Source organism: Pelobates fuscus, chromosome 10 (assembly GCF_036172605.1).
Source record: "Pelobates fuscus isolate aPelFus1 chromosome 10, aPelFus1.pri, whole genome shotgun sequence".
Taxonomy (NCBI): domain Eukaryota; kingdom Metazoa; phylum Chordata; class Amphibia; order Anura; family Pelobatidae; genus Pelobates; species Pelobates fuscus.
In genome coordinates this window covers 130,561,258-130,577,901 of record NC_086326.1, presented here as the reverse complement: position 1 = coordinate 130,577,901, position 16,644 = coordinate 130,561,258, and the positions used below count along the sequence as shown (strand labels likewise).

The 16,644-nt window shown below is 38.5% G+C and overlaps 1 protein-coding gene across 1 annotated transcript; it reads left to right on the top strand.

Annotated features, from left to right (window-relative positions):
- Positions 1-210: 210 nt before the first annotated feature.
- Positions 211-3,028, top strand: LOC134575899 (pulmonary surfactant-associated protein D-like). Its single transcript, XM_063435346.1, has 4 exons — positions 211-270; positions 387-528; positions 2,012-2,089; positions 2,552-3,028. Exons 2-4 carry the CDS (start codon positions 426-428, stop codon positions 2,929-2,931), a joined length of 561 nt encoding a protein of 186 aa, XP_063291416.1. The 5' UTR covers positions 211-270; positions 387-425; the 3' UTR covers positions 2,932-3,028.
- The last annotated feature ends 13,616 nt before the right edge of the window (positions 3,029-16,644 follow it).

Sequence of the window (16,644 nt, the reverse complement as noted above, 5' to 3'; positions counted from 1 at the left end):
TACGGTTGGACAGACATATAGCGCAAATGCCAGGTTTTGTTTACGTTTTGTTTCGTTCACAACGTGTACATTTGGCTCTGTCCTTAAGGGGTTAAGCTATATTAGCTAATTCGCTTTTCTCTTGTATGTCTGCAAATATGCTGATGCAATATCCTCAAAAATGTTTCGCTTTATTTTGAGGAAGTGACATTTTATGTTAAATAGCATCCTTGCCCCATGCTGTGGTATTCAGTATCCAGTTTTCCCTGAAGTGAAACTATATCACGAAAGGTAAGCTCCTGATTAATATGTTATACATTTTTATTCAATATTTTTTGTATTATAGTTAAAGCTTTATATTTAAATAATAAAAATGTAGTGGATTTTTTTTTTTTTTTTACATACAGATTTTAGTGTTTATAAACGCTTACAAAAAGCTCCAAACCATGAAGCTTTTTCAGATTCTCTGTGTCGTGATGGTGAGTATGCCACTTGTCGTAACCAGTGCCCCGTCGTGCCAACAAACAGACAAAAAAAGTGGATCTCCAGGTAAGGATGGATATTAAGACTAAAGGCATCCTTGCTCTTTTATTAAGGTATAGGTAATCGATTCATTAATCTAGTGGGGGATATTTTACCCCAGTAAATGGTGAGATACTTTTTCCTGGGTTAAACACAAGGCAATCACCACCATCAAAAATAATTTTTAGAGGGAGTTATTTACAAAAATATTTTTTTAAGTAATCCATTTCCCAAAAACATTTGTATTAATTATATATATATAGGAATGCATTTAAAAATACATTTTGTATCAAAGCTAGTAAAATGAGGGCAGTGATCACTATGTCATAATATTTACTTTTGACCTAGAGCCACAACATTTTGTACAATATGGTGGGTTGGGGAGAGGGGGGTGGAAATCTGAATTTTACATGAGGCATTAACCCCTTAAGGACCAAACTTCTAAAATAAAAGGGAATCATGACATGTCACACATGCCATGTGTCCTTAAGGGGTTAAATCCAACTTGCTTGTTTTTCAAAAAAATTAAAAACTCACTCATCTAAGTTGTATTGTTTTTTTTTTTTTCCAACTGTTTGGCTAAAATATTGTAAACCCACTTCCAGATCTTTACAAGTCACCAGAAATGATCCCATTATGTTTTTCCATTTTTTTCTGTACACCCCAGCTACAAACACTTCTGCTTGCTGAAATGCTTTGTTAGTCTTGAGTTTGTTAATTGTCGTGTCAGTCTATTAAAGTGTCAATCTAGTAGAAATCTGCACTTTTATAATTGGGGACAGGCAATGCTTTATTATTTGTAATGGATGTTTTAGGTATGCTATGTTAGCATGGACCTGCATTTCCTCCTTCTCAATGAGCTGTACTACAACCCGTTGAGAAGCATAGGAAAGCGTGTGTGCATGCTCGCAGCTCCAGCACAGATGGTTTTTAATGAGAAATCTTTAACCGGAATATTCCCTGGCATTGGGAAAATGGGAAGATTGCATAGGCTGCAGACTGAAGATCTGTATTAGTTTTTTCAATGTGTAATTCCACATATCCCCATAGAAAACATGCAGAAAATAAACAACATGCATTCTTTAGGGGTATGTATACTAAATTAAAAAAAAAACAACAACATTTAGCATGAGTGTTCCTTTAAGTAGCAAATAGTTTTAGGTCCATCTATATATACTTTATTGTATTTATTGCTATCTTTATATTTATGTTATACATTCTTTGATTTGTGAAGTATAATTAATCTGGAAATTTATACTCTCATATAGGATATGTTTGTGTGTGTGTGTGTGTGTGTGTATATCTATATATAGATACACACACACACACACACACATATATTGAATATATCTGATATATTTGATATATCTATCTATTGAATCTTTTAATTGAGATAATCAATAGAATTTATAGTTTTACAATATTTGGTGTACAGTTTATTATTATTATTATTATTTTATTGAATCTGCTCTTTTTATTGATTTATTCTAATTTACTTCTTGTCTTAAAGGTTTGGATGAGCTAAACCCTAAATCTTTGGAGCAAGAACTTAGATGTTTGCAATCCAGTGTAGCAGCACTGAAAAATGGTGAGTAATGTAAATCCAACATTGTGTATGCTGTACAGTATTATTTATAGCTGCATACAGTTTGACATTCACCAAATAGTACACACACACACTATGATACATTGCACTAATGACTCGTCCCTTTTTACATTTTTGCACAACTTTTTAAACAGAGCACTTTGATAAATCTCCCATAGTCCTGAAAGCATCAGATTTTAACATGATATTCTGGTTTCTCTACAAAATATAGTTCAGGGTAGGTAACTGTGCCCTAGACAATTGATGCTAAACAAAAGAAAATGTATGATTTAACATGTTATTAAGTTATTTATGTATGGTAAAAAAAAAAAAAATATTTAACTGCCAATTAATGTCATAAAATGGCAAAATCATCTGAGAACTGTATATAAAATAATATAAGCTAAGGTAATGCTATATAGTTATTGCATAATACGTTTTTAATTACTTTTTTTAAAATTTTAGCTTTGGTCTTCAATAAAGGGACAAGCAGCGGTAACAAAATTTATCTTACAAATGGCCAGACAGCTACTTACAATGAGGGATACACAATTTGTGCCAAGGCAGGAGGACAGTTGCCTTCCCCACAAATTACAGAAGAGAATGAAGCTATATTGACCCTTGCTTTGCAGAACAAGATGGATCCATTCCTTGGTATTAATGACATTGGGGATGAAGGAACATTTAGATATCCAAATGGAGAGGAAATAAACTATTCAAACTGGTCACCTGGTGAACCCAATGATGAGTTTGGGGTTGAGGATTGTGTTGAAATGTTTAATAATGGGAAGTGGAATGATAAGAATTGTGAAGAAAAACGACTTATCATTTGTGAATTTTCTTAAAATGTATATACTTTTATTATTTGTTTTTCCCACCCAGACATGTTTAGTTTAAAATAAATAATGTAATTGAAGTAATTGAATAAAGTAAACATGTTGTAATCTTCATTGTGGACAATATCTTATTAGCAGGTATCCCCGAGGAACACAAGCTTATGTTCAGGGGTTGATCCCATTTCGATTATGTCACCATATCGGACACAGACAAGTTGTAGTATGACATAGCCTATATTGGGAACATGGTGGACAATGGTATGCCCCCTCAAACCTGTTTTAAACATTTCCAGTTGCTGAGTGGTGGTGGGAATAAGGTGGGTGGAAGACCACAGATAGGTCACTATAGCGACACTAAAACAAAGGAACACCATAGCGTTAGAAATACAATTGTGTATTCCATTTGTTACAGTGCCCTAATTACCACTAAAGTTGCCAGACTTCCTGCTCCCTCGCAGCACTAGTCTCTGGCATGTAGCTCTGCCTCTTTTGCTGAGATCACTGAGATCAATTATCTCAGCCAATCCAGTGCTTTCCCACAGGAAAGCATTGTGAGGAAAGTGCATTCACATGCACAACAAAATTCCATGCTGTGCCAATCAGAAGGTCACTCAGATCATCTGATAGATATAATACTCAGTATGACAGTCACTAGTGGCAGGTTAATCCCGCAATAAAAACATTGCTGTCCCTGCAAACGGCAATGTTTTTAGTTGCAGGGTAAAAACGTGGGCATATAGCATCCACACTACTTCAATGGGTTTAAGTGGTATGGGTGTCAATAGTGTTCCTTTATCTGTTTTGACAACAAGCCTATGGTTTGCCAGGAGCTGAAAGATGCGGCACTGAACAAAGCCCTTCAGTGAAAGACCAGCTTCAGTGAGTGCATCAGCACTAAAATTGGTTAGTTTTCGGTTTTGTTTTATTTTGGTATCTCCAAAATTAATTTCAGAGAAATCATCAGTGTGGAATGACCCAAAATTCATCCAAAAATTATCAGACATTCAGACATCTGTTGTTCCCTATGGGACACTGTTTATAGATGGCTCCACCTAAACTAAAAACGTAAAAAAATCACCACTAGAGTCAAAAGGATTGAATATGGCAATTAGTCAGTGCCTCTAAGGTTTTATGCATTAGCCAGATCACTATTTAGTGAACATTCCCTTATAGCAATCCGGTTTATTTGGACGTAGCAGAAATTACCAGAGTTAATTTAAGCCTCAATTGAGTATGGCTGCATTTCTTGCCCACTAAACTAGGATTGAGAGATATACATAACTATTTTATTTTTATTTGCTTCCCAGCATTAGTTCCATTTGTATCATCTTTTCATTGTTTTTACCTAATAAAGTACTTAACCCCTTAAGGACACATGATTCCCTTTTATTACAGAAGTTTGGTCCTTAAGGGGTTAATCTACTAGATACTATGGGAATGTATATCTGAGGAGCTCTGTGATTATCTCCCCACTTACCTTAGCTCTAAGCTAGATATTATAGTTGCAGTTTTCCTCCTCCCCTCCCCTCTTTAACCCCTTAAGACCGCAGGACGTTCTATGCCGTCCCCATTTTAGTGGGTCTAAAATCCGCAGGACGGCATAGAACGTCCTGCGATCTTATGTGCTTACCCGGTATCGTGGTATGGGGGACTTACCTGGGAGCCCAGGGAGTCCCCCTCCGTCCTCTCCGGCCGCCCAGGGCCATGTGATCGCGAGGTCCTTGCGAGGATCCCGCGATCACATGGACGGCATAGCCGTCCAAGGCAGTGCCAGCAGGGGGAGTATCTGTAATGACAGGTACTCCCCCTGCTGTCTGAAAATAAAATAAAATCAGTTAAAACAGTGTAAAAATAAGTTTATATATACTTAGATCATATATATATATTTATTATATATATGATCTAAGTATATATATATACACATATACACACACACACACATAAATATACATACACTGTCTACGTGTATTTTAATATTAATATATACATAATTATATATATATATTAATATCAAAATACCTGTACAATGAAATTGATTAAATATATATACCATTTTCATTATATATATATTTATATATAATAAAAAATAAATAAATATATAAATACATATTTAAAAAATAAATATTTAAAAAATAAAATAAAAAAATAATAAAAAAATAAAGCTAAAAATATATAAACATGCGTAATTTCGTCCTAACTGTATTTTAAAATTAATATATATATATATTGATATCAAAATACATGTAGAACGAAATAATATATATATATATCTATATACATAAGTATATACGTACCGTATTTATCGGCGTATAACACGCACTTTTTTCCCCTGAAAATAGGGGGAAAATCGTGGGTGCGTGTTATACGCCGATATCCTATAATTACTTACCTGTCTTGAAGCGCTGGCCGGTGTTCAGCGCGCACCGCGGTACTGGAACTTCAATTTCAGGTTCCGGTTTCCGGCGGGACTGAAAGGAAGTGTGCACACTATTGTGTGCACACTTCCTTTCAGTCCCGCCAGAAACCAGAACCTGAAATTGAAGTTCCTGTACCGCGGTGCGCGATGTGAAGCCGGCCCACGCTTCAACACAGGTAAGTAATGATGGGACAAGGGAAAGTGCATGGGAGGGGAAGGGGGGAATACTATGGGAGGGAAGGGGGGAGAATACTATGGGAGGGGGTGGGGGAGAATACTATGGGAGGGGGGGAGAATACTATGGGAGGGGGGGAGAATACTATGGAAGGGGGGGGAGAATACTATGGAAAGGGGGGGAGAATACTGTGGAAAGGGGGGACACTATGGGATGAGGGGGGGAACACTATGGGAGGGGGTGGAGAATACTATGGGAGGGGGTGGAGAATACTATGGAAAGGGGGGAGAATACTATGGAAAGGGGGGAACAACACTATGGGATGAGGGGGGGGGAATACTATGGGAGGGGGGGAAATTTCCTGGAATTTCCTTCTAAAAATGAGGTGCGTGTTATACGCCGATAAATACGGTATATATCACTATATATACCTATATATAAATAAAAATAATTGAAAAAAATTATATACATATATATACACACATATATATAATATTCTACGCATATATTTATGTAATAATTTTACATAATGAGGTCATTTTATTAATTACAATTTGCAGGACCTGCCTGACAACCCAGGCCTAAAGTTCAGGGAATTACATTTGCTAGCACTATATTTTACCCTGTAACTTTCCAAGACACCATGAAACCTGTACATGGGGGGTACTGTTTTACTCGGGAGACTTCGCTGAACACAAATATTAGTGTTTCAAAACAGTAAAATGTATTACAACGATGATATCGCCAGTAAAAGTGACTTTTTTGCATTTTTCACACACAAATGGCACTTACACTGACGATATAATTGTTGTGATACGTTTTACTGTTTTGAAACACTAATATTTGTGTTCAGCGAAGTCTCCTGAGTATACCCCTCATGTACAGGTTTTATGGTGTTTTCAAAAGTTACAGCGTCAAATATAAGGCTTGCGTTTCAGTTTTTTCACATTAAAATTCGCCAGGTTGCCTTTGAGACCGTATGGTAGCCCAGGAATGAAAATTATCCCCATGATGGCATACCATTTGCAATAGTAGACAACCCAGGGTATTGCAAATAGGGTATGTTCAGTTTTTTTAGTAGCCACTTAGTCACAAACACTGGCCAAAATTTGCGTTCAAATTTGTTTTTTGCATTTTCAAATATTAACACTAAATTTGGCCAGTGTTTGTGACCAGGTGGCTACTAAAAAAGACTGGACATACTCCATTTGCAATACCTTAGGTTGTCTACTTTTGCAAGTGGTATGCCATCATGGGGGTAATTCTTATTTCTGGGCTACCATATGGTCTCAAAGGCAACGTAACCAATCTGGCGAATTTCAATGTGAAAAAACTGAAATATGTAACATGCTATATTTGACCCTGTAACTTCCCAAAACACCATAAAACTTGTACATAGGGGGTACTGTTTTACACGTGAGACATCGCTGAATACAAATATGTTTATTGTATTGCAGTAAAAGCAAACAGTATTTTGACATTCACAGTTAGAATGTCACGTAGAACTAAAAAAAATGAAATTGTTTTATTTTCTCCCATTTTTTAAATATTTTTTTCATATTAAATTATGTTCCATACCTAAATATTTGATGTTAAACGAAAGCCCTGTTTCCCCTGAATAAAATTATATATAATAAGTGTGAGTGCATTTAATATGAAAGAGGGGAATTATGGTTGGACAGACATATAGCGCAAATGCCAGGTTTTGTTTACGTTTTTTTTGGATCAGAACTTGTACATTTGGCTGCGGTCTTAAGGGGTTAAAAACCAGTATTAAGTCCCCCCTTCATTGGAGTGTATTTACTTTCTATTTACATATCCTGGAAATGAACCCTATAATAAAGATCTATAAACAATAAATGAAAAAGTGATCATAAAATGGTCACTCTATCTGGTAATAGACAGAACCTCACAAAAATAACTAAAAGTAGTGAGAATATTATAACAGATAGGTATCAATATGTAACAAGAGCAGTGTTACTTTTAGGCTTTAGTTAACTTTTGCCAACTGTAAAATTGACAGTAAAGAGAGCTACTGGGTCTATGTAGCCCTATGATAAGAAGGATAGGTAACACCAGGGATCACTTTCCTAACTTGTATCACTGGCAGTCCATCTACCATACAATAAGTATAAGCGGAAAAAGTAAAATAACGTAAAATAGTCCAAAAGAGTAACAATGCTTGATGGGATATAGATGAGTAGTTTTTCAGTAGGAGTAGGTGCGTCCTAGTGTCTCAGGGTATTCGTATATATGAAAAACAAAGAAACAGGGGCTACCAGTAGTGCAGTACGTCTAAAATACAAAGGGTAAAATAGTAGTAAAAGGTTGAAAACTCACATTTAAAAGAGCTATGCCCAGCTCTGGTGTGAAGGGCATACAACGGTATAATCCCCGCTGCTAGGATGTGTAAAGGAAATGCGTCTATCAGCGCCATCTGGTCATCCAAAGCTCCAGGGGAAATAAAAAGAGGCGACAATAGTGCTCTCAATTGGATAAAAGTAAGTAAAAGTAACTAGAGTAATACTTACAGGTTTAGAGCAGGAAATACTGCTCTATTAATAAGGCGTTGGTAGTATGATCCCCACCTGGGATTTCTTTAAGGGCAGGAACAATAATAAAAAGCCAGCAAAGTAAAAATAGTAAAAGTCCATAAAAATACAAAAAAAAAGAGAATTGGCACAGTAAAGTAACCAAAAACCTTTAATTGATCTAAAATACACAGTATAAAATCACCATTACTCATTTCATAAAAAAGACTTTCTTAAATGACAAATAATATTCAACCTGGTTAGTAGAATTTTATATAGGGGACAGATTAATACAAAATTGGCACCAAAATTGCATCATACACTGTCATCCAATCAGAAAACATCAACATTTTATACATTATAAAAAAGGCAAACATTGTTATGTATAGATAGATATAGGGTTATAGATCCCTACTGTTATATTTGAAGTTAAAAACGAGCATTGGTGACTACACCTGAGGCACACACGCAGCATAGGCACATGCCAGTCAGTAGCACAACTACAAGCAAATACAAGCGAGCCGCACCCACTACCAAGTCGACAAGGGGGTCACTAAACCGACCTGCTCGCAACATCAGTGAATGTGGGGGCGGAGGGACCACAGTACCATAAGTGTGTTGACATACTGAGGCATAGACAACCAGCACACACCCGACCACACTCAGCACGCACAGCCTGGTACGAGATACACGCCTGCTCAATGGTCCGCCCGAGGACCCCCAAAGGGAAAACCACGACCTGACACATGCTACTAACAAGCACAGTTGACTAACGACACAAGCCGGTGACACCAACATGACTACGCATAATACATATAAGAACCCAGCCTGTACCACTCGCAAGCAGCATGCTCACTTTAGTGTATATCTATAGAGAAAAGCACGACAAACGAATCACTTTCTCATTGTTTGTTTTATCATTGGTTTTTCGCTGTTTTCTCATTAGTTCACAAGCTTGTTGAATCCATCATACCGACTCAAGCCAATTACACAAATGTACCTTAAAACAGATCGACAATAGCTTGTTCACTATATTGTTACCTCCTTTACTTTAAAATGTATGCAAACCCAACATGCCACACCACTGTTATGTCTATGACAATTGAGCCTGCTGATGCTGTTGTGGCGATACAGGCACTGTTGTACCTACCTGCATACCAAAAAAATAAAATAATAAAAAAAAGAGCATTGGGTGAGGAGTTTCGGCTGTTTAACCCCTTAAGGACCAAACTTTTGGAATAAAAGGGAATTATGACATGTCACACATGTCATGTGTCCTTAAGGGGTTAAAGGATTACCCGGCCGCTAGGTGTGATAGGAAGTGTAGTTCCCAGTGTAGAGATTGAGAGGTCGGCAGAAAAACGGCATCTGACGACCTCGAAATGAGGTGAAATTTGCAGCATGGGGCACTGGGTGTCTGAGCAGTTAGACACGATCAGAACTTTTTTTGATAATGATAAAAGTAGTTTTTATAAAATGAATATAAGAAACACGGCAGCCATCTTGGTAGGGGCAGAGTTTATGAGGAATGGTTCAACAAACTCGAAATATGTACCTTTGGACTTATGGAGACCCTAATTACAAAAAAAGTCAACTGTCCCTGTTGGACGAAGAAATTAATCTCAAAGACAGACTTATGCCATTCATGAAAACCAATAGATATAAACAAAACTCAATTCTAATCCAAAGCTAAATTGAAAAAATAGAGATGGATACCAAACACTTAAAAATCAAAAAGTATATAAGAGATAGACACGACTATGCTGTTACAAAACTGTTACAAACACTGATTATGTTGGCTCTTTTGTGATACTATGGCTTCGGTACTTGAATTCTGCACCCTCTCCCAAATGGATTATATATACACCGGTTCATTAAACGAACAACAGACCACCCGGCTCCTGGCGTGTGCCGCCACTTAACCCCAGTCACCTCTCAAACTACCGAACGGTCGACCACCCAGCTGGGAGAGTGTGCCACCAATTGATCACTCAGGGAGTTGCGGTTTGCGGTTAACCGCAGGCTAATTGACGGCTGCAGGATATATCCATTTGTGCCTTATCTCCCGATGGTTAAACTACCGAAAGGGTCACGAACGGGGACCACCTTAAACCTGGCGTGTGGCCTCAATTAGAATGTGGAATGTTGCGGTTAACCGCAGGTTAAGTGCCCCCTTCACGGCAGGCTAAATTTGTATCCCGAACAGCGACGACATCCAGGCAGGGAGCGGGGATTCGTGCACAACTCTGGCCGTTATTAGTTCCATGAGTTGACGCCGAGGTCTCGCTGCCTATTGTTGCACCCAAAAACATGGCCTCCATCTCAAGCCTGCGACCAAATATACAAACAGACTTTACCACAATGAAATCCAACATATGGTTTGTGAGTTTGGGGCGCTATTCGGTGAACTAGTACACCCGGACCAGAGCTACAAAATGAATGGTGAAAGTACCGAAGTATATATTGAAATGTTAGAGTTATGTATTTTTAATCTGTTTTCTATGTGTAAAATAAACGTGGGTTTTAGGCGCTTGGAGATAATTGTATTACCCTAACCGTTGGATTCATTATCTCCAAGCTGGGCGGTAGCAAATTCAAATGATACATTACATTCTCATTGGTTGATCTCTTGTGTTATCCCTGTATCCCATCAGGTCCAGAGGGGGCTGTCCCTGGACCTGAGATTTTGTATAAATATCGATCCCTGTGTGCCATTAAAACCAGTTCTTGTTTGACCTACAAATCGCAGCCTTGATTCGTTTTGTGGGGGAAAGAGTTTCCTAGCTGTAAAATAGCTAGTGGGATTGTTCTACACTTACAGGATCCTTCTGGATATCGAGCTAAAGCGGCTTCTCTCTCTCTCCAAGCTGGGATCCAGACTATCCAAGTGTCAGGATCCGGACAGGGATCCAACACGCAGAGTACAAACAGTAGCCAGATACGTATACCGGACCTTAGAATGGCCGGACTAACGTAAGTAGTACAGTATAGAATGGTCAAAGACAAGCCGAGGTCGAGGGTAACAGAAGACAGGTAAGCGAGAGACAAGCCGAATCAAGGGTAACAGAGATAAGCAGAGTAAGGTAAACAAGCCGGGTCAAAACCAAAAGGGATAATAGAATACACAAGCACTGAGTGACTAGAACAAGCTAGAACCACGACAGGGCAATGAGCTAATGAACGAAGCTCTGTTAAATACCCTGTTCAGAGCAGTAACCACGCCTCCGAGGCGTCCTGATTGGTCCTGCAGCAATTGAGTGACAGGTCGTTCCGGAGGAGTGTCCAGATGACAACTTCCTGCCTAGATGCTGTAAAAGGCAGTCACTCACTCGCGGCCGGCCTTGCATGACCGGATAGACCTTGGGGAAGGGAGCCATCAGGCCGTCTGGATGGAGGAACAGCTAAGTCTCTACCTCTTTTGAAGGTAGAGACCGCAGGTACCCTGACAGTACCCCCCCTCTCAGATACGCCCACCGGGCGGAATACACCAGGGCGAGAAGGGAATCGAGAGTGAAACGCCCTGCGGAGACGGGGAGCATGCACCTCCTCCTGAGGTACCCAACTTCTCTCCTCAGGACCATAACCCTTCCAATCGACCAGATATTGCAGTTTCCCCCGGGAGATTCGAGAATCAACGATGGAATTGACCTCATACTCCTCCTGACCCTCCACCTGAACTGAGCGGGGAGGGGCGATCGTGGAGGAGAACCTGTTACATATTAATGGTTTTAGCAAGGAAACATGACATGAATTAGGAATGCGTAAGGCATTAGGCAACGCTAAACGATACGCAACTGGGTTAATTTGAGACAGTACCCTGTAAGGTCCAATATATCGAGGAGCAAACTTCATGGACGGCACCTTTAACCGAATGTTTCTAGTACTTAACCATACTCTATCGCCTGGAACAAACACCGGTGCTGCCCTTCTACGTTTGTCAGCGTGTTTTTTAACCAGCGTAGAATTGTGCAGAAGGATTTGTCAAGTTTGATCCCACAACTCTCTTAAATTGGCAACATGAACATCCACCGACGGTATCCCTTGAGAAGAAGACTCCGAAGGAAGGATGGAAGGATGAAAGCCATAATTCAAGAAAAAAGGGCTAGAATGCGTAGAATCACTAATGAGATTGTTATGTGCAAACTCCGCCCAAGGAATCAAACCGACCCAATCGTCCTGGTGTTCTGAAACAAAACAACGTAAATATTGTTCAACTTTTTGGTTAGTGCGTTCAGCAGCTCCATTGGACTGAGGATGATAGGCAGAGGAGAAATTCAATTTGATGCCTAGTTGGGAGCAGAATGATCTCCAAAAACGGGAAACAAATTGGGAGCCTCTGTCAGAGACAATTTGGGAAGGTATCCCATGCAAACGGAAAATCTCCCTGGCGAATATCTCCGCTAATTCGGGCGAAGATGGGAGTTTAGGTAAGGGAATGAAGTGAGCCATTTTAGTAAATCTGTCTACCACAGTGAGGATGACAGTCTGCTTTTTAGAGATAGGCAAATCAACAATGAAGTCCATTGCCAGACAGGACCAAGGCTTTTCAGGAACCTCTAAAGGGTGCAGAAATCCGCATGGAAGCGAATGGGGTAGCTTGGTCTTGGTACAAACTTCACATGCCCCGATGAATTCTTTAATATCCTTGCGTAAGTCAGGCCACCAAAAATCTTTAGAGACCAGCGCATAAGTCTTGCGGATGCCAGGATGCCCAGCCACCTTGCTGTTATGGAGACAGCGTAGCACCTCCAATTGGAGAGCGGCAGGAACGAAGTGTCGATCCCCAGGAGTCTGTTTGGGTGCCAAATGCTGAAACTTCATGATCTCAGAAAGCAATGGAGAGTGAATCCTGAGATTCGTGTTCGCGATGATATTCCCCTTAGGAACTATGGAGGACAGAAGTGGTTCAGTTATAGTGGATGGTTCATATTGACGAGACAAAGCATCGGCTTTAGAGTTCTTAGAACCAGGTCTATACGTAAGTACATAATTAAAGTGAGTGAGGAACAAAGCCCAGCGAGCCTGCCTGGCGGACAAGCTCTTAGCCTCCCCAATATAAGACAAGTTCTTATGATCCGTTAGGATAGTAACAGGGTGTAGTGTCCCTTCCAGTAAATGTCTCCACTCCTTTAAAGCCTTAATGACCGCTAACAGTTCCCTCTCCCCGATGTCATATCTGCTCTCAGGCCCAGAACATTTTTTAGAGAAGAAACCACAAGGGTGTAACGGTTTATCCACCCCTAACCTTTGAGACAGAACAGCCCCAACTCCTGTCTCAGAAGCATCGACCTCGAGCAAGAAAGGCAGAGTCGTATCAGGATGAACTAGAATGGGAGCTGAGGCAAAAAGTTCCTTGAGAGTCTTAAAAGCACCAAGAGCTTCCTCAGACCAGAACTTAGTATCAGCCCCTTGTTTCGTCATATTGGTAATAGGCGCAATGATAGAGGAGTAACCCTTAATGAAGCGCCTATAGTAGTTGGAAAAACCAATAAACCTTTGGATAGCCTTGAGTCCTTTGGGCAAAGGCCAGTCTAAAATAGATTGGAGTTTACCAGGATCCATTTTAAAACCTTCCCCAGAAATCACGTACCCAAGAAAGTCTACCTGAGACTGATCAAAACTGCACTTCTCCAATTTGCAGTATAGACCATGTTGCAGAAGTTTGTGTAACACCTTTCTGACCTGTCTATGGTGAGTCTCAATCTCCTTAGAGTGTATTAGTATGTCGTCCAGGTAAACAATAACACAATCATGCTGAAACTCCCTAAGTACCTCATTAATCAACTCTTGAAATACTGCAGGAGCATTGCATAGTCCAAATGGCATAACAGTGTATTCGTAATGGCCATACCGGGTATTGAATGCCGTCATCCACTCGTGACCTTGCTGGATTCTCACCAAATTGTAAGCCCCTCTGAGATCTAACTTGGTGAAGATTTTGGAGCCCTTAAGACGATCAAATAACTCGGTAATCAGTGGGATGGGATAGGCATTTCTGACAGTTATTTTATTCAAGCCTCGGTAATCGATACAAGGTCTCGATGAAAAATGAAAAAAACTGCTAAATAGATTCCAAATTTTGTCCTGAGTTTAAAAATACCCAGTGTTTACATGCTTTTTGCTATTTTTTTGCATGTTATAGGGCTATAGGTACAAGTAGGATATTGCGGTTTCAAAACCTATATTTTTAAAATGTATCAATAGTGACATTGTAACACTATTATCTGTCATAAATCGCTAAATAACACCCCACATGTACATATTTTTTTTAAAGTAGACAACCCAGGGTATTCAATATGGGGTATGTCCAGACTTTTTTAGTAGCCACTTAGTCGCAAACACTGGCCAAAGTTAGCGTTCATATTTGTTTGTGTGTGAAAAAAGTAAAAAACTAAATTGAACGCTAATTTTGGCCAGTGTTTGTGACTAAGTGGTTACTAAAAAAGACTGGACATACCCCATTTGCAATACCTTGGGTTGTCTACTTTTGCAAATGGTATGCCATCATGGGGGTAATTCTCATTCCTGGGCTACCATACGCTCTCAAAGGCAACGTAACCAACCTGGCCATTTTCAATGTAAAAATATGACCCATATATTTGACCCTGTAACTTTCAAAAACGCTATAAAACCTGGACATGGGGGGTACTGTTATACTCAGGAGACTTTGCTGAACACAAATATTAGTGTTTCAAAACTGGAAAATGTATCACAACAATTATATCATCAGTAAAAGTGCTGTTTGTGTGTGAAAAATGCAAAAAAAAGTCACTTTCACTGACAATATCATCGCTGTGATATGTTTTACTGTTTTGAATCACTAATATTTGTGTTCAGCGAAGTCTCCAGAGTAAAACAGTACCCCCCATGTACAGGTTTTAGGGTGTCGTAGAACGTTACAGGGTAAAATACAGTGATAGCAAATTAAATTCTCTGGACTTTCGGCCTGGGTTGGCAGGCAGGTCCCTTAAATTGCAATCAATAAAATAACTTAATTATGTAAAAATATTACATAAATACGCACGTAGAATTTAAATATATATGCATATTTATATATTTGAAGTCTACGTGTATATTTATATAATTATTTATGTAATTTTGTATATGGACATATGAATAGTTCGTATTCTTTTTATTTATTTATATATACATAGATATATATACAATTTCATTCTAAGTGTATTTTGATATAAATATATATATATTAATATCAAAATACAGTTAGAATAAAATTTCGTATAGATATATAATTTTTTTTTAAAATTTTATTATTATTTTTAATTTTTTTAGTTTAATTTAAATTACTTATTATTTGTAGTTTATAATAATATATATACAATATATATAGTTATTATATATATTATATATATATACACGTGTGTAATTTAATTATAAGTGTATTTTTATATTAATATATGTACATATTAATATAAAAATACACTTAGTATGACATTATATATATGATATTTAGACGTATATTATATATATATATAATATACGTCTATATATCATATATATATATATATATATACACATATATAATTATTATTTTTATTTATTAACTTTAAACTTTATTTTTTTTATGATTTTACACTAAGCAGGGAGACTGCCTGTCAGCACAGACAGTCCCCCTGCAGGCAGAGACTAGGACACCTATTGTGACCATGTGGTAGCCCTGTTGGGCGATCACATGGCCACAGGGGTCCTAAACCGCCATGGGGAGACTGTCTGGGCTGCAGGCAGTCTCCCCACACCGGGAGCACCGCCGATCGCCGCCGGGGGAACGACGGCGATCGGGTAAGTACATTGGACCGTTAGGACGGTTCAGGACCGTCCTCGGTCGGCAATGCAAAAATGCCGATGACGGTCCTGAACCGTCCTCGGTCCTTAAGGGGTTAAAGACTTTAAAAAAAAAATCAATAACAACAAATTCAATCCACATAATTTGACCTCTAATGAACAAAAAGCTCTAAAACAACTTCAAGAGGATAGAGACATCATCATTAAACCCGCTGACAAAAGGTGGTGGGATTGTAATTTTACCAAGCAAAATGTACATAGAAGAAGCACACAGACAATTAAAAGACAATGACATTTATGAAAAATTACTCTCTGACCCCACCTCTAATATACAAAGCACTTTATCCACTTTCCTACAAAAAGGTCTAGACTCTGGGATTTTAAACAAAGACGAATTTAATTATATAAATTAAAAAATACCCTAAAAATTCCAGTCATATACTTCTTGCCCAAAATACATAAAAACATTAATAACCCTCCAGGCTGACCAATTGTATCTGGCATCAACTCTGCACTATGCAACCTATCAGAATATATTGATATACTCCTACATCCTTCTGTAAAACTCATGCGATCCTACCTCAAAGACTATGTCACTACTCACTAATTTCTTAACTTTAAATAGCAATCCAATTGTATCCTAGTAACTTGTGATGTACAGTCCCTGTACACCATAATTCCTCATCACATAGGATGCCACACAATTAAAGACATTTTAACCAAAGAAAATAGAATCCCTACCGTCCAAATTGATTTTATATTAGAAGGAATCTATATCATTTTAAATAACTATTTTTGTT

Excerpts from the sequence above, each read along its gene's own strand:
- LOC134575899 (XM_063435346.1), top strand. The coding sequence starts at position 426 with ATGAAGCTTTTTCAGATTCTCTGTGTCGTGATGGTGAGTATGCCACTT. Across the intron at positions 529-2,011 it reads CAAAAAAAGTGGATCTCCAG|GTTTGGATGAGCTAAACCCT; the intron begins GTAAGGATGGAT and ends CTTGTCTTAAAG. Across the intron at positions 2,090-2,551 it reads TGTAGCAGCACTGAAAAATG|CTTTGGTCTTCAATAAAGGG; the intron begins GTGAGTAATGTA and ends TTAAAATTTTAG.